Source organism: Bos mutus, chromosome 7 (assembly GCF_027580195.1).
Source record: "Bos mutus isolate GX-2022 chromosome 7, NWIPB_WYAK_1.1, whole genome shotgun sequence".
Lineage (NCBI taxonomy): Eukaryota > Metazoa > Chordata > Mammalia > Artiodactyla > Bovidae > Bos > Bos mutus.
Genome location: NC_091623.1, coordinates 11,713,174 through 11,731,412, shown reverse-complemented (window position 1 = coordinate 11,731,412; position 18,239 = coordinate 11,713,174). Strand labels below are relative to the sequence as shown.

At 51.7% G+C, this 18,239-nt stretch overlaps 1 protein-coding gene across 2 annotated transcripts in view; it reads right to left on the bottom strand.

Annotated features, from left to right (window-relative positions):
- The window catches only part of WWC1 (WW and C2 domain containing 1), a 58,960-nt gene that overhangs the window by 24,286 nt on the left and 16,435 nt on the right, over positions 1-18,239 (bottom strand). For both annotated transcript variants that reach the window (XM_070373051.1, XM_070373052.1), the window contains exons 6-11: positions 12,569-12,658; positions 11,348-11,877; positions 7,660-7,768; positions 7,231-7,311; positions 6,492-6,578; positions 5,479-5,671 (exon numbers count right to left, since the gene is read on the bottom strand). In XM_070373051.1, the coding sequence (XP_070229152.1) occupies positions 5,479-5,671; positions 6,492-6,578; positions 7,231-7,311; positions 7,660-7,768; positions 11,348-11,877; positions 12,569-12,658 (1,090 nt within the window). The remainder of the gene's footprint in view (positions 1-5,478; positions 5,672-6,491; positions 6,579-7,230; positions 7,312-7,659; positions 7,769-11,347; positions 11,878-12,568; positions 12,659-18,239) is intronic.

Genomic DNA, 18,239 nt, shown 5'->3' with positions numbered 1-18,239 from the left:
TCAGATATACAATTTGAAAATATGTTCTTCCATTCAGTAGGTTGCCTTTTCATTTTATTGATGAAAATGAAAGTTCTGCTGTGCAGAAGCTTTTTAGTTTGAGGTAGTTTCACATGTTGTTTTTTTCTCTTGGTGTTAGAGTTCAGAAAGATAATCGCCAAGACTGATGTTAAGGAAAACAACTCAAAGCTCTAGCAACAGTAGATTGGGGGAATAGACTGTAACCTATATCTACACGGTTATTACATAGCTATGTACAAAAAATAAGGAAGATTTCTAGGTACTGATGTACAGAGTTGTCCAACAAGATACAGTCTACTGCAGCCACAAAACTACAAGACTCTTGCTCCTTGGAATAAAAGCTATAGACAAACCTAGACAGCATATTACAAAACAGAGATACTACTTTGCCGACAAAGGTCCGTATGGTCAAAGCTATGGTTTTTCCAGTAGTCATGTATGGATGTGAGAGTTGGACCATAAAGAAGGCTGAGTGCTGAAGAAGTGATGCCTTTGAACTGTGGTGTTGGAGAAGACTCTTGAGAATCCCTTGGTCTGCAAGGAGATCAAACCAGTCAATTGTAAAGGAAATCAATCCTGAATATTCATTGGAAAGACTGATGCTCAAGCTCCAATACTTTGGTCACATAACGTGATGAGCCGAATCATTACTAAAGACCCTGAAGCTGGGAAAGGTTGAAGGCAAGAGGCGAAGGGGATGGCAGAGGACAGGATGGTTGGATGGCATCACCGACTCAATGGATATGGGTTTGAGCAAGCTCCAGGAGGTGGTGAGGGACAGAGAGGCCTGGCGTACTGCAGCCTGTGGGGTCGCACAGAGTCAGATACGACTGAGTGACTGAACAACAACAGCAACAACTATTTGGGGCTGCCTCATGGGTATGAATAGTCTGCCTCAGTAAACTGGATGCACTTTGACAGCATCTACGCATTCATTCATTTATTTGACACACACACATTTGCCCAGTTGCCTCTATGTGTCAGACACTGTTCTGGGTGTTGGGAACACAGCGGGATTTAAGGCAGAGAAAAATCCCTGCCCTCCTGAGCTTATATTCCAGTCTGGGGGAATCAGATAATCAGTAAGTAACTTCCATATTGTGTCTCATAGAGCCTACTGCTGCTGCTGCTAAGTCGCTTCAGTCGTGTCTGACTCTGTGCGACCCCATAGACGGCAGCCCACCAGGCTCCCCTGTCCCTGGGATTCTCCAGGCAAGAACACTGGAGTGGCTTGCCATATCCTTCTCCAATGCATGAAAGTGGAAAGTGAAAGTGAAGTCGCTCAGTCATGTTCGACTCTTAGTGACCCCACGGACTGCAGCCTACCAGGCTCCTCCATCCATGGGATTTTCCAGGCAACAGTACTGGAGTGGGGTGCCATAGAGCCTAAGATGCCATCAATTATAGAGTGTACTATTATTTCATGTATCACTAAGAAAGAAAAATAGTTACCAATTAGAATATGACCTGCCAGCTAGTACACACTGCATCTTGATTTCAGAGATGATAAAAATGCGAAAATAACTTGCGCCCTAATACCTATGACACGGAGAAATATTAGGTGATATAAAGTGCTGCAGAGAAGATGATACAGGCAAAGTGCAGAGGTGGGGATAAGAGGGTGGAGGGGGCAACGTGACTTTACGTAGGGTGGAAGGAAGTCCTCATGGAGAAGGTGACATCTGGGTCAAGAACAGAATGAAGTGAGAGAGTGACTTTTGCCCATCAACATCCAGGAGGAAAGAATTACATTCGAAAAGGATGGCAGTGAGAAAGGCCGGAGAAGGGGGTGTGCTGGTGTATTCAAGGGGCACAAGGGGGCTGGAGGAAGAGTCTCAGGGATCAAATCTGAGAGATGGCAAGGAGCAGACCTCAGAGGACCTGGGGAGAGCAGGCAAAGGCCCAGGTGTTGACTCTGGGTGGAGACAGAAGCCTTCCTAAGGATTTAAGGAGAGGACGGGATGGACTCATCTGCGATTTAATAGGATCACCCTGGCGACTGTTGGAGATGAAGGGCGGCAAGAACAGAAGCAGGGAGACCTGGTAGGGGATTCTGCAACTATCAGGTGAGAGATGGTGGTGGTCAGGAGCATGGGAGAAGTGGCTGGAATTTGGAGATCTTCTGAAGGCAGAGCTAGGAGTTCCCAAAGGACTGAATGTGGGGTACGAGAGGAAGAAAGGGGTCCAAGACAACCCTGTGGTCTCTGGCTTGGGCAATGGATGAATGAATGGGGTTGCATTCATCTGAGACAGTGAAGACATGGAAGGAAAGCTGAGGGGTGTGCTGTGGACACATGATTGGTGATGCTGACTGGATATGCAAGAAAAGATGGAAGAGACAGTGGACATACAGCACTGAGATGAGTGGGGAGGCCCAGGATGGCATTATTACATGGAATGGTATTGAAAAGCCAGGGGATAGGACAAGATCAACGAAGCAGTGCATGCAAGTAGAAAAGGGGAGGAGAGCAAGGCCTGAGCCCTGGGGCCCTTGGAAGGGGAGAGGTCAGGGAAATGAGCAAGAATCCACAGAGCAGACAGACAGGGAAGCCAGTGATGGAAGAAGGCGGCCAAGAGAGTGAGCGGTCCAGGAAGCCAAGTCAGGGCAAAAGATGTCGAAGAAGATGGAGTGAGCAACTGAGCCAAACACTGCAGACAGGCCAAGAGACACGAGGATGGAGAGAGCTGGCCATTGGATTCAGCAATGAGGAGGTCCCCAGTGACCTTGATGAACACATTTTTGGTGGAACGATGAAGGCCAGAGCCCACATAATCTGAGATGCAGAGAAAACACACACCTCGTTCATATGTTGCTACAGAGAAAACAAAAGAAGTAATGTAGTAGCTGGAGGAAGAAATGGGGTAAAAAAATTTTTTTTTTTTTTTTACAGCATGGGATTAATAACAGCATATATATGGAGAGTATATCAATCTAGTGGAGGAGGGAAAACTGGAGACAGAGCAGAAGGGTGAAGATGACCTTGAGCGAAGATGGCCATGGATGGGAGTGCGGAGGGCCCACCCTGAGCTCTGGGTGGAACCACAGAGCCTGCAAGAAGAGCTAACTGTGGCGGGGCAGCTATGGGGGCTCTCTTCTGGTTCCTTCTACTGTTCCAGGATTGGGTATAAAGCAAGGGTCTCAGCAGAGGGAGAATAGGGTGAGGAGAAAGGAGAGGATGAGAATTTGGTGCTGTGTGTGTTTTTCTCCAATTGCACGGGCAGACAGGAGGGGAGAGTTCACTTTGACAGGGCTGGTGTTTTGCCAAGTGTGGATGGCAAAGTGAAAAAGGAGCAAGGGAAGGTTATAATGGTTAGCTCTGGGGTATGAGTGGGCCTGGGCAGTGGGCTGCCTTTACAGAAGCTGCACAGTTGAAGGGTGAGCAACCAGCACCTTGCTGGAAAGCCTGTGACCCCGTGATACCACCATAAAGTGACTGTGGAACTGCTGCCCATGATATTGGGGAGGGCAAGACACATATTCCATCCAAACCCATAATCTAGTAGGGTAGTGTGATGGCTCCCAGGTAGCACAGTGGTAAAGAATCCATCTGCCAATGCAGGAGACACCGGTTTAATACCTGGGTTGGGAAGATCCCCTAGAGAAGGAAATGGCCACCTACTCCAGTATTCTTGCCTGGGAAATTCCACGAACAGAGGAGCCTACAGTCCATGGGGTTGAAGAGTTGGACTTGACTGAACAACTGATCACACACACAGTGTGATGGTGACATAAGGAAGTTGGAATCTGTGTTCAAATCCAGACTTCTCTACCTACTTACTGGATGACCTGAGCTGGTTAACCAGCCTTTCTGGGCCTTGATCCCTTACCTGCCAAATGGACCTAATGCTAATATTGCTTCCCCGTTGTAAGGATTAAATGAGATACTGCACTCAAGTTCTTAGCCCAGAACTAGACACACAGATGCTGCTCAGGATGAGTACTACTCTTCTTGCCCGGCTGGTTACGTGGCACCGGGGTGCCACCAACTCAGCAGTGCGGGGAGGCAGCGTGTGGGAGCCGACAGCCCTTCCTTCACGCATCTCCCTTCCATGCCTCCACCAGCCACCAAAACACGACAGCCTGACACTCCACGTCCCCACGGGACATGGGAGACAGAGGCTTCCGGCTGGCCATGGATGGAGACAAGCCACGGTGGGATGAGCACTTTGGCTGCTGCCATGGCAACCAGCAATGGCCAGACTTCAATTAGGAAGGAGGAATAAAAGGGCTCCAATTAGGAGGATAAAACAGGGTTGAGTCTCTTCTCATTTAGGAATGCTCAGGGCTGAGGAAACGCTTCACTGGAGGGGCCTGGATTTGGTTTTTTTTTTTTTTATTTTGTATTTAATTTCTATTCTATCCTTTAGAATAGAAATTAATATTATAGAAATAAAGACGTATATTTTTGGGCATGCCATGCATCTCTGTTCCCCAGTCAGGGATTGAACCTGGGTCACGGCAGTGAAAGCCCAGAATCCTAGCCACCAGGCGACTGGGGAATTTCTTGGAGGCTGGATTTGGAAAAGCTTTCTGCTCCATCCTTCAGCAGCACCCACCCTGCTTGCCAAATTCTTGAGTCACTATCTCATGTATTGGGCTCCTCCAGGGAGCACCGTGCTGACCCAGAGAAAACTCCAGGGTGTGACATGGGTGGATCAGCCTACGTTCTAACTCTACTCTAACCCTGAGAAAGTTCTTTGTGCCTCAGTTTCCCCACTGGTATAATAGTATGGTACCTAGTTTATAAGATTTGTTGGGAAGATCAACAGAAATGATACCAGTATGGAGTTCAGTTCAGAGCCCACGATATAAACTGCATCCAATTAACACAAGCTGTTGCATTACTGCCAGTAATAACAACAACAATATAAATGGCAATGAAGCTGTTATGAACCCCAGCTGAGCAGGAAGGTGATGGGAACTGATTTCCAATGAGAGCCAGTGTGTGCAGACACTTCATTCCTTTACATCCTTGCTACGGGGACCAGCAGCAGCGGCACTGCCTGCGAGCCTGAGAGAAATACGGAATCTTGCTGCCCAGACTTGAGGCATCAGAATCTGCATTTAACCTGCATTTTAACCAGGTAACTGTGTGCACGCAAAAGTTCGAGGGGCACTGGTTTAGCGCTTCATTCAGTCCCCAGAGAACCACCTATGAAGTAGTCATGGTGAGCTGGTTTTACAGATAAGGAAACTGAGACAATTAAAGCATCTTAGGCCACACGATGCGGAAGGCTGGTGGCTCAGCTTCAGGCACAAGGAAGGGATAAGGCCCTGCAACTCCACAGCAGATAAAGGAGCTCCCTGCTCTCTCTCCCCTGCTCCCAATAAGTCTACCTAGAACCCACGAAGAGCTGGGCTGATACCACAAGCTGTGTTTGCCCCAAGCCTTCTCCCTGAAGTGCAAAGGTGGATCAAGAAGGACAGAAGGCTGGACAGACAGACAGAGCTCTCACCAGGCACTCCTCCAGGTGGCACCTGTCGGTGGTACAGACGTCGACTCTTAAGGTCTTCTGGTGGAGGGCTGGGTAGGACATGGACACCCAGAACACCTCATTGAACACCAGGGTGTCCGCAGCATCCAGGGGCCGGGTCCGGAAGAGGCAGGTGGTGCTCTCGGAGCACGGAAGGAGAGCCGCTCGGATGTTCCTAGAGGGGCAGGCACACATGACAGCCAGGGTCAGGTGGGCCCGGGTCGGGGGGCTCAGGCCTTAGGCTACACAGCTGCTGCACATCCCCCAGGAAGCCACAGAGGACAAGAGTTTGTCATTTCCCCAGTCGCTATGTGTCCCATCTCGTCTGCCTTCTGTTTGGCCTGCTTTCGGGCCTGCCTTCCTCCTTCCCACATGTCACGCCCCAGGCGCTGGTTGGGTGCAGACCACAGAGACAGAAGCTTATACTGATGCCCTCAAGGCCTACGGTCTAGCAAAGGAGGGGCACGGAGGCAGATGAGCTCAACGAAACATAAACCCGTCTACACCAGGCAGAGCCGAGAGGCAAACGGTGCAGGTCTCTGCTGTATTATTAGCCGTAGGGTTAACACCCATCGCAACCTGCCCACTGAATCATGATGGGAACTGGCTCTTGAGAAAGGCAGGCCTGGCTCTTTCTGCACGAAACACTAGCGCTTAGAGCAGACAAAAGGGGCCGTGACTTCCTCCTTCACCAGGCTTCAAGTTCACAAGGACAGGGGTTTGCTCGCCACCCCATTCTTAGTGCCGGCACCTGGTCGGGGCTCAGGACGCATATGGAAAGCTGTCTTGGGCTCTCCTCTTTATACTGAGCGCGTCTGGCGCCCTGCCTGCATCCACGCTCACGGCCCTGACACTGCGCGTCATGGTCATGTGCAGTAACCACCCACAGCGGTCTAGGGGGGCCCGTGGTCGGAGCAGGGCAGAAAGGAGAGTGTCCCCTAGGATGGGCATAGAGGGCGAGAGGATGATACACGGTCCGTCAGCTACACACTCACACTTTCTGGTCTTGTTGCAGCAACAAAGCAGAAAGGTTGCTCAGCTGAATGATGAATATTGCAAACTGTTTATTCTTCTCATCATACCTGAAATGAAAAGGGGGCATACAGAGCACCTGTTGGTAACACATTTATCTCTCTCTCCTTTAATTATCACGGATGGAGATGCTGACTGCTCTGGGACCGTGGTGAGCTGGAGATCACAGACCCAGTGTTTGCAGCCATGCAGGGACACAGGTCCAGAGCTGTCGGTCTGATTTTTTAAAGTGAAGCCAGAGGTTGTGTAAAATTTCCTGAGAGCTAAATGTAGGCAATGAATTCCTATTTAAAAATAATCAAGACCATTCCCCATCAAGAGATGAGCAACAACAGGAAATCTAGGCTGTAGCCCCCCAGGGGCTGACTTCAGTCCAGATGAGATTATAAGACAAAAGCTGTAGTAATGATGATGACCAAACACACCAAGAGGCAGGCGGTCTTGGTCCCTGCCTGGCTTGGCCACTGCCCAGCTCAGTGACACTGAGCAAGGTACAAAGTCTTCAAACCTTGTTTTTTTCTCTTTTGTGAAATGGGGAGCTGGGAGGCATAGAAAGAGACCCCCACCCTTAGTTAGGAGCCCACAGCTGTCAGCGGGGCCTGCTGGTTCTGGAGGAGGGTAAATGCTGGACATGAGGCAGAAGGGGGAGGAGGGGACCCAGTGCAGACCATGCCCCTCTGCCCCGCCCTCCCTGCCACTTACTTCAGGGCGACCTGAACCCGGGTGGCACCCACTGCTTCTGATTCATCACTGTCGAAAGCAGCGGCTTCCGAGACACCCAGCCTGGAAGGCAACACGGGGAAGACAGAGACAGAGGGTCAGGCTGGTCTGCAGTGACCTGGGGCCAAAGTCATTTTCCAGAGACAGGGTTCTCTCTGGGAGGGAGCAGCAGGTTCTTGAGGAGGAAGGTTTGGGTCTGCTGAGCCTCCCTGGGGACCCTGCCTGCCCACACGACTCTAGATCCCTCTCTCAAGGGGGCTGCTCTTTCCCCAATACTTGCTCCCGGGCCACACGCCCCTTGATGGCACTCAGGGAAATCAGCAGTCTCCCAGACGTGAAGTATCTCTAGCCCCCCACCCTCCTGTGGGTTCCTCCCACACGCCACAGGGGGCCCGGGACTCAGGGACCCACCTCTGCACGGAAGCCTCATACACACCACTGTCCCCGGCCACGGATTCATCTGACACGGCGGCAGACACACAGGCCACTTTCAGGCCGCACCCCTGAGCCATATTCACAGCTGGAGGAAGAGAGGGGGGGAAAGGCGGGCTTCAGAAATCAGGACACTGTCATCCCAACATGTACTGTGGATCCCCTGTTGTTTTAAGATGGTCCCACCAAAATCCTACTATCTCTGACCTTTACAGCAAGGTCCTGCGTGTTTTGGGGTGAAGGAAAGGGTGGCAGAGGAGTCTGTGTCTAACATCTCAGACTCCACAGGCAAACCACCTGGGTTCAAATCACACACTGCTTTATGACACTGGGACGCTGCTTTATTCCCTCTAGGCCCTGCATTCCCTATCTGTAAAATGGGGATAATAACACCTACTTTGTTGGGAAGACACAAGGAGATGATATAGAGAAATCTTTAGAGACTGGGGCAGGGGAAGGGCCCTAGAAACCCGTACTGCTATCCTTAGTTACTATGACTACCATTCCCATCACTACAGTGATGCCTTCCAGATCAATTCCTACACACTTGGGACAGTAACACAGACCCTGGGCCCTTGCGGGAGGACAAGAAGGGGAAGAAGGATTTAAGCACTGGCTCTCCTACTTGCCTATCCCACTGCACTCCTAAGTCAGCTCATCTCCCCTGCCCTTGACAGAGGCCCTCTGAAGTCTGTGACCTGGGACTCAGACTCAGCACACGCTGCACATTCCTTCCCTCCCCAAGTAATGGGCGCTGACAGTGTGCCAGGGCCGCTGCCAAGTTCAGAGCTGCCAAGATACAGGACAGCGCCTGACCTCCACGCAGCACAAGAAGGACAGCTTCAGGTGTTCCAACCTCAGGGCCAGCACTTCTGAGCACCTGCTGTGTGCCAGGCACATGGGTGGGGGATGGGGGTTGGGGGGTGCGCTGGCTGGCCTAGGGGATGGTGACCGTGAGCCTGGCAGAGGCCAAGGGGCCATCTGGGTGTGGCTTTCCCAGCCTGCATCCCACATCTGCAGCCCTGGAGCCCTCCTGCCTTCAGACCCACCCCGCTCCACCCTCCACAAAACCACTTAAGAAGATTAGTTTGTCTGCTGACTGAACAGTGGCACTAATCACATAACCTGCTTAGCGTCTGAGCTCAGCCTGGCAAGGCTTCTGGAGATGGCATGAAGAAATGCCGGCCTGGGACGTGAGCGGTCCCTGGCTCCCAAGCTGCACTGACGCTGTGGGGTGGGGGTGAGGTGGGCTGGGAGGTAGGGGAGGGGTTGCTCCCCACACCCCACTGGAGTCCCAGCATCCCTGATCCAGCTGATCACAGCCCTTAGACAGGGAGCACCGGGAACCCTTCTTGAGCCTCATTAGAGGTTCCGCCTGCAACCCCTCCTCTCCAGGGAACAATTTTCTGAAGCTTTCCACCTGCTGCAGTAGGAAGCCTGTTTTTATTTTTGTTTGAGAGGACTCGGCAAGACTGCCTTCCTGATGAGGGAGCCCCAGGGATCTCCCGGCTCTTCTTCTAAGGAAGTGGCTGGCATGCACCCAGCAGAGCCTTTAATTAACCAGGAAATCGTGTTGCTTCTCCCTTGCTCCCAGTGGCCCTTGTAATCGAAGGAACTGATATTTCTGGGTGCTGCAGCTGCCCCTGCCCCCATTCCTGGAGCTGAGAGTGGTTGAGATTCTAGCTGGCTTCATGGGAGTCAGAAGCAGACCTTTGCCAACTAGGTGGTCCTGAGGCCAGTCCTGACTGTCCTGCCTTACCGCAGTGACGCTGACCTCAGACAAGTCACTTAACCTCACCGAGTCTCACGCCTTTCAGTCTGTAAGATGAGGATAAAATCAACACCCACCTCATAGTGTTGTTTTGAGGTTTACATGAATCAGTATGTGCAACAGTGCCTGTATCTTGTACACCTGAACTTAATAAATTATCCTGTTCAGTCCTGACTTTCATATGTGAGATGGGGTCAGTGAGCATCAGGGGTATCTTAGGAATAAATACACAGAGCTGCCTCATGTCCTAAGGGGACCACGGTGATAAAGAGGTTGGGCACTGGGGTCAGAAAAACCCAGATTCCAGTTCCCGCTTCCCCACCTGTTGGCAAGTGATAGCACCTCTCTGAGCCTCTGTCTTTCCATCTGTGAAATGGGTATAATGCTGCTGCTGCTGCTGCTGCTAAGTCGCTTCAGTCGTGTCCGACTCTGTGCGACCCCATAGACGGCAGCCCACCAGGCTCCCCCGTCCCTGGGATTCTCCAGGCAAGAACATTGGAGTGGGTTGCCATTTCCTTCCCCAACGCATGACAGTGAAAAGTGAAAGTGAAGTCGCTTAGTCGTGTCTGACTCCTAGCGACCCCATGGACTGCAGCCCACCAGGCCCCTCTGTCCATGGGATTTTCCAGGCAAGAGTACTGGAATGGGTTGCCATTGCCTTCTCTGGAAATGGGTACAATAGAAGTAGCCTATTTCACCATATCAAGCGCATTGCTCACCACATCAATGCACCCCAATAAATATTCACCATTATAATTTATTATGTGGTTGCTGTTACAGATGAAAATTTTTCTAATAAACCTTGGCTGTCATTATTGGCATCATCTTTTACTTTGAAGCTTCTGACCTGAATCTCAGTCTAGACTACAATGCCCTTTTTGACCTCATAACAGGAGTGATCTTTTGTCATTCCCTGGCTTCAATCACATGGATCCTTGCTGCAACTAGCATAAAATGTAAACTCCTTACCTTACACAATTTGTTCTCTGCCTGATTCTCTGCCTTGTTGGTGACCCCCTACCTTTGGTCTTTCTTGCAGCCCCTGTTTCAGCCTCAGACACTTTGCTCTTGCTTCTCTCAAGGCTGGCTCTTTCTCACTGTTCAAGTCACAGTTAAAATGTTGCCTTCCTTCACCACCCAGCCTGAAATGGCAGCCCTACTCCAACCTGAAAGGCTCCATCACACCCTGTTTTATTCTCCTCCTAAGTGCTTTCCCCTGATCTGCTTTTACAGTTATTATTTGTGCCTTCATTTGCATGCAGGCTTCATGCAACCAGGATCTTATCTGTCTTCCACACTGTATCCTCTAACTAACCCACATGGCCTATCTGTCCAATGAAAGAATGAATGAATCCATATCCACCCATTAAGACATAGTTTCCATAGGTACTTAGTATCTGTTGCATGAATGAACCCACCATGGAAAAACCCTTTGCTCAGGGTCTGCTGCTGCTGCTGCTAAATCGTGTCCGACTCTGTGCGACCCCATAGACGGCAGCCCACCAGGCTCCCCCGTCCCTGGGATTCTCTAGGCAAGAACACTGGAGTGGGTTGCCATTTCCTTCTCCAATGCATGAAAGTGAAAAGTGAAAGTGCAGTCGCTCAGTCGTGTCTGACTCTTAGCGACCCCATGGACTGCAGCCTACCAGGCTCCTCCGTCCATGGGATTTTCCAAGCAAGAGTACTGGAGTGGGGTGCCATTGCTCAGGGTCTAGATGACAGTAAACACGTAATAAATACCTACTGCATGAATGAATAAATCGATACACTGTGTACAGATCTGGTAGATAGAAAGCAGTAACTGTTGCCCGTAACTGTCACAATTATCACTGAGGTCAGAACTCGGTCCTGAGCACAGCCCCACCTCCCTCCCTCCTGGGATGCGGTGCTCTCTACCTTGGCCCAGCGGCTTGCCTTCCGGGCCGGGTTCCTCCAGCCGGTACCTCTCCCGCATGCTGCTACTGAGGCTCAGCTCACACAGAGCGGCACTCAGCTCGGGGTCTTCAAACTCCAGGTTGCTCAGGAAGGCTTCCCCAGCCAGGTCAGCGATGAGAGGCGAGCAGGGCGGGGACGGGGAGGAGAGCGAGGAGCGGGGGGACAGGGAGGTCATGGACTTGGGGGTGCCCGAGAGGGAGCGCAGGGCTTGCAGGCGGCCGCCCCCCTCCGCCTTCTGGGTCTTGGCCACTTCGTCCTCGTGGATGGTGGTGATGCAGCCAGAGGGCCGGAAGCCTGTGGCCCCCTCCAGGAGCAGGAATTCCACCTTGTTCTGCAGCTCCGAGTCCAGCTGCTCGAACGGGTCATAGTAGAGGTCGGTGAAGCTGGCCGAGGCGGAGGAGTCCAGGCTGGAGGCGGCCAGGGAGCCCCGGCTGGACGTGAGGGACCCCGGACTGCTGCCGGAGGACAGGCTCTGCATGCTGCCGGAGAGGCTGGAGCGGGGGGAATAGAGGACACTGAGCGGGTGGGCCTCCCGAAAGCTCCCCCGGAAAGCACTCAGGACACACTGTTTCACTGGACCCCCCGATGGTGCCCAGGGCAGACCGTGCACCCCTGCTTCACTGAAGGGGATATCCGGAGAAGGCCGGCAGAGTTGGGATTCGAACCCAACCCAGCTGCCTTCTGAGTCCACTTCCTCCTGTTTCTCAAACCTCCACCAGCTGCACTCCATTTTCCTATTTTTCCATATTTGAATCCAATGCCAAGTAATGAGGCTTAATATTTTTCTCCAAATCAACTCACTTTTTAAACATTAACATAGTTATCTTCAAAAGGAGCCTTTATATCCTAAGTGTAACTTGAAAAGCCCTGTCAACTGATAAAAATATCTGATGAAAACAAAATGTGATAAAATTCTGGCCACTCTGCCCAGCGAGGCCCCGGCCTGAAGCCAACCCCCTCTGTGTCGTGCAAGTTGGGTGGTAGGGGTGAGGGATGTGAACGAGACTCACTAGCACCCGACTGGGGCCTTGTGCACGCTGTCAGAAGGGGGAGGTGAAGGACCCTGCCCTGGGCCACATCTGTCCCAGCACAAACCCCCCTGGACCATCCATAGACCTGCTGTGCACTCAAGCATATCTGGCCATTCCCCGGGGAACACTTACCCCACTGCCCACCACTCACCTCTTCAGCTGGGAGTGCAGGGCCGCAACCTGCCGGGTGGCTTCCTCCAGCTCTCTCACCAGCTGGTTCCTCTTACTGTTTAACTTCAACCTGAAGGGAGCGAGAGAAGGCATGAGGGGGAAGCCCTGGGGGATCCAGCCTCCATCTCCCTGAGAGAGGAACCACAGGCATATACTCATGAAGATGTCCACAGACATACACACACACACCGGAACATCCTGGGAGCATTATACTATGCTGTTTGGAGAGATATGGTCTCTATGTACAATGTTATAGTAACTGCTATATGCATCACCTGCTATATACCAGGGGCTGACTAGGAAACTTATGTTGTTGTTCATTAGTCACTAAGTTGTGTCCGACTCTGCAACTCCATAGACTGTAGCCTACCAAGTGTCTCTGCCCATGGGATTTCTCAGGCAAGAATACTGGAGTGGGTTGCCGTTTCCTCTTCCAGGGGATCTTCCCGATTTAGGGATTGAACCTGTGTCTCCTGCACTGGCAGGAGGATTCTTCACTGAGGAGCCACCAGGGAAGCCCTGATATTGCCTTAAATCATTTGCACAATAACCCTTCTTGGTAAGAATTTTATTATCTCACTTTATGCATAGGGGAGCTGAGGCTCTTAGAGCTAAATAGTTTACTTAAAGCTAGAGAGTTAGTGGCAGAGTTAAGACTCCACCCAACCATCCCTTCCTGTGCTGCGCACAGGTGCGCAGAGAGAGAAGACCACGTGAAGATGTGTAGATGACCATGTGCAGACCCAGAATCCAAGGAGAGAGGCCTCAGAAAAAACAACCCTGCCAACACCTTGACTTTGGACTTCTGGCTTCCAGGACTCTGCAGAAATACTTAATACATTTTTGTTGCTGAAGTCACCCCATGCGTAGTATGCTGGTTTGGCAGCCCTAACAAACAAATGCACCATCTTAGGGCAAAATATAAAGGGGACAAAAAAAGGTAGGGTCCACGACCAAGCTCTGAGTCTAAACAGCATCTCAAGGCTGAACAGGCAAGAAGCAGTCAGCAAAGGAGCTTGAGAGAATGGTTCCAGAGCGCCTGGGGAAGATCCTGGTGAGTGTGATGGAGCATCACAGAGCCCGGGAGCAAAGGCCTGCACCCAGGCCTGCTGACAATGATGCTCAGTTCTGCAACTCCCTTCCTGAGGGCAAAATCCTTGGGTTTTTATTTTTATTTTTTTGGCTGGTACAGTGCAGCTTGTGGGATTTTAGTTCCCCAACTAGGGATCAAATCCAGACCCTTTTAGTAGTGAAAGTGTGGAGACCTAACCACTGAACAGTCAGGGAACTCCTGGGCTCAGGAATATGCATCTCTTCTTTTTTTTTTTTGGCCATGCCACTCAGCATGTGGGATCTTAGTTCCCTGACCAGGGATTGAACCCAGGCCTCAGCAGGGAAAGTGCCAAGTCCTAACCATTGGTCCACCAGGGAATTCCCTGGAATCTGCATCATTATTACCTATCCAGGTGACTTTTTGGCACACTGCGGTTTCCAAGTTGCTTCACTAGCTGGGGATTGTAAAGCAGGAGTTGTGCCTCTCTCCAGCCCCGAGCACGGTGCCCACAACATGGACGTGTTTGAAAAGGCGTCACTGAAGGGACGACTCCTCCCCAGCTGACACGGGGAAAGCTCCTTTGAGCTCCTGAAAAGACCCAGACGTTCAATCTCCCTTGGGACTCCTCTGGTGGCCCAGAGGTTAAGAAGCCACCCACCAATGTAGGGGACTGCAGAGCAACCGAGTCTATGTGCCACAACTACTGAGCCCAGTCTCTAGATACAGCTCGTGCTCTGCAACGAGAGCAAAGAGAAGCCACCCACATGAGAAGCCAGAATGAAGAGCAGCCCCTGTTCGCTGCAACTAGAGAAAGCCCGGGTGCAGTGGTGAAGACCCAGCACAGCCAAAAAGTAAATAATGAATTAAAAAATTATCTCCCTGGACGGATCTTCATATCCCCTTATGCCATCCTACTGGACGAGGAATGACTGACTCATTGCTCCCAAAGCACAGCCAACCCAGCCTGGGGCCTGAGAGAAAGAGTTCATTCCCATGGAAAAACTAACCATGCCATCCCTCCACCGACACGCCCCAGGACCCCAACACAGGCCCTGCCATGAAGACCAGAGACACAACTGGAAAGTGATGAGAGATGGGCAGGATCTGTCACTGGGGAGCTGGGTTGTGGAATTACAGAAAAGACCATGGGAACAGCGGGCGTAGTGGCCTCGGCATGGTTCTTGGCCGGTTCAACCCCTGGCGCTGTTATTCCAGAGTCCTGCCTAGGGCTGGGGGTTGGGGCAGACAGCAGGCCAGCAGATGGAGCCAGTAATGAACAAAAGCCCAGTTTTCAATGGAATGGACAAGACTGTGGAATGTGGCCCTCTATAAGAGGAAGACCTTGAAAGGGTGTGAGGTCTGGGCTGGGTGGGGGCAGGGGGGGGGTCAAGGCACAGCTGGGGGTCACCATTTCTACCTCTGTTTTCCTCTCCTCTGGGAGGAGACCACAGCACATGCACTAGAAGTAAACGCAGGTTCCGGCCCCCCCGGAGGCCCAACTGGAGGCTTAGGGGCCTGGGAGCCAGGTGGCCTTGACTTCTTAAGCACAGGGGTGTCGCCACCAGTAACAGCATGCAGGTGCTGAGGCTGCCTCCCAGAGGCAATGGCCTCGGTGGCCATATGGCGTTTGCGTGTGATGCCCGGCACATGCTGTGAGGCCAAGGACGCATCAAGCATGGAAGCACGCAGAGGACCCAGAGGGTGGGGCTGGAATCCCCACAAGCTGCAGCTCAGCACCTGGGGCGCTGGTTAAAAATGCAAGAGCCTGGGCTGTGGCTCAGGTCTGGGGAGTTAGGCCCTGGGGTGGGGGCAGAGATCCCACCCTAACAGGCACTGCAGCTCTCTGCAGTGGTGGGGAGGGTCCACAGGAAGGGAGGTGGGAGTAGGGGGTAGGAGAGGGGGTGTTGGGGGGAGGTCCGTGCTTCTCACCGATTCCTGATTGGGGTTTGGCAGACCCTGTGGTGTGCTGTTCCTGGACGTGTCTCTTTCTGGCCTAATCAAATCCACCTTGAACAGAGAGGCTGTTGTGTGCAGGTGAGGAGTACAATTGTCGTTCAGTCGCCAAGTCGTATATGACTCTTTGAGATCCCATGGACTGCAACATACCAGGCCTTCCCATCCTTCACTATATCCCAGAGTTCACTCAAACTCATGTCCATTGAGTCGGGGACACCACCCAACCATTTCATCCTCTGCCCCACTTAAAAAAATTTTTTTTAATTTATTTATTTGACTGTGCCAAGTCTTAGTTGTGGCATGTGGGATCTTCAATCTTTGTTGCGGCATCCAAACTCTTAGTTGTGGCATGTGGGGTCTAGTTCCCTGACCAGGGATCAAACAAGGGTCCCTGCATTGGGAGCCCAGAGTCTCAGCCACTGGGAAGTCCTCTCTGTCCCACTTAACTAGAGAGAGAAGAAACAGTGGAGCGTGGCTTCCCTGGAGGCTCAGTGGTAAAGAATCCAGTGTAGGAAACACAAGAGATATTGGTTCAATCCCCAGGTCGGGAAGATCCCCTGGAGAAGGAAACGGCAACCCACTCTAGTATTCTTGCCTAGAAAATTCTATGGACAGAGGAGCCTGGTGGATTACAGTCCACAGGGTTGCAAAGAGTCGGACACGAATTTAGCAACTGACATGCATGCCTGAGAAACAAAAAGAGAAAGAAACCTAGAGAACAAGAGAGTCAGAAGATGAACGCAGACAGTCAGGGGGCTGGAGGCAAAGAACACAGATGAAAACTTATGGGTGGGCTTTCTCCTCTCTTTCCTGCAGGGGCTCAAGCCATCAGTCCTGTCCTTCCCAAGGCTTTCCCCTGGCTTCTTTCTGTGTGAACCAGGGGACCCTGCTCTCTGGGACCTCGAGTCGGCCGCTCAGCAGTTGCCGTGGACTGGAGGTTCTGGCTTCCCTGGATGGACTGTGTGAACTCACTGTTCCAGGAGAGCAGTCAGACCTTTGAAAGATGATGCTGAAGGCAACAATGAAAGGTCTTCTAAGAGGGCAGCAGCCTGGGTAGTAATCCCGGCTCTGTGCCTCCGTGATATCGGGTGAGCCTCAGTTTCCTCATCTATGAAACGAAGATTAATCTCAGGGTTGCTGGGAGGCTTAGCTGAGATGATGTAGGTTACAGAATCTGGTACATAAAGGTAACTTTTACATGTAGTATACGCTTCCCAGGTGGCACTAATGGTCAAGAACCCACCTGTCAGTGCAGGAGACTCTTAAAAGACGCAGTTCGATCCCTGGGTTGGGAAGATCCCCTGAAGGAGGGCATGGCAACCTACTCCAGTATTCTTGCCTGGAGAATCCCATGGACAGAGGAGCCTGGCAGGCAACAGGCTATAGGATCACAAAGAGTCAGACATGACTGAGCGACTAACACTTTCACTTTAGGGAGTTCTAAGAGCATATCCAATCCAAGTTTCAAGAAACTGAAATTATTAGAGAAGAGCCTCAGTTCACAATCTGGTCTAACCACCGGCCTTCAGAATATATAAATATTTATATAGAATGTAATTATCTTGTTTTTTTCCCCCTATTAGGCAGTTGAAGTCCATACGGTCAATGACTTGCTCAAGGTCAGTGGTAGGAAGGGTATTTCTACTGACCTACCAAGCAGACGGATCTGTTCTTTTCAGCTGCTGGCTGTGAGCATGATGAATAGCTGAGGGCTTCCCAGTGATAGCTGGAGGGCCTTGGAGCAAGTCAGGAACCCAGAGGACCGGCAGACACATTAGGAGATACATGCAGAGGCCTGTAAGGGTCTGCTCAGGTTGGCTAACCATTTATTCTTTCAAATGACACTAAAGTCAAAAAGGCGTCTTGTCAGAGGCCTCGTCCCCAAGCTGCACAGCCATGGGGAAAGTAGGACAGGGCCTTGGCACTAAAGGAGATTTCTAGGAGGCGCTTCCTAGGGCTATAAACCACCAGCTCCTGAAGCCCTTTTCTCCTCCTCCCACCTGCCTGGTGGTGTGTCAGCAATCAGCCGCTCCTCCCAGGAGAAGGAAAAGGTGAGAAAAGTGACACATCCCTGCGAATAGTTCTGACAAGGGGCTTGGTGGGGAAAGCTTTCCCACCTCTGACAGTCACTGGACTCTTTGATGTGCTTATAGGAGGCCAGGCAGAGGCAGGTCAACTTCACCCATCTGGCACCCTGCCATATGCAGATAGCGCTCACTCAGTTACCAGGGTGAGGCTGAAGCAGGGTGCCTTCGCACAGAGGAGGCTCCCTGAAAGCATCCTAGCCCCCATCACAGGGTGATACAGAGAGCACAGCTGGGCACCGAGGACACCGGGCCTCCTGCCACTGGCCCAGACAGCTTCATCTGCTTTATAAACGGGGCTTCTGCCTCTGAGTACACTGGAAAGAGGAATACCCCTGCTCATCCCTTCCCCTCTTGCCCATGCCCACCCCACAACAAGTTTGAAAACCACCATCTTCAATTCTGGGCTTCCCCCGTGGCTCAGACAGTAAAGAATCTGCCTGCGATGCGGGAGACCTGGGTTCGATCCCTGGGTTGGGAAGATCCCTTGGACGAGGGCATGGCAACCCACTCCAGTATTCTTGCCTGGAGAAGCCCACGGATAGAGGAGCCCGGTG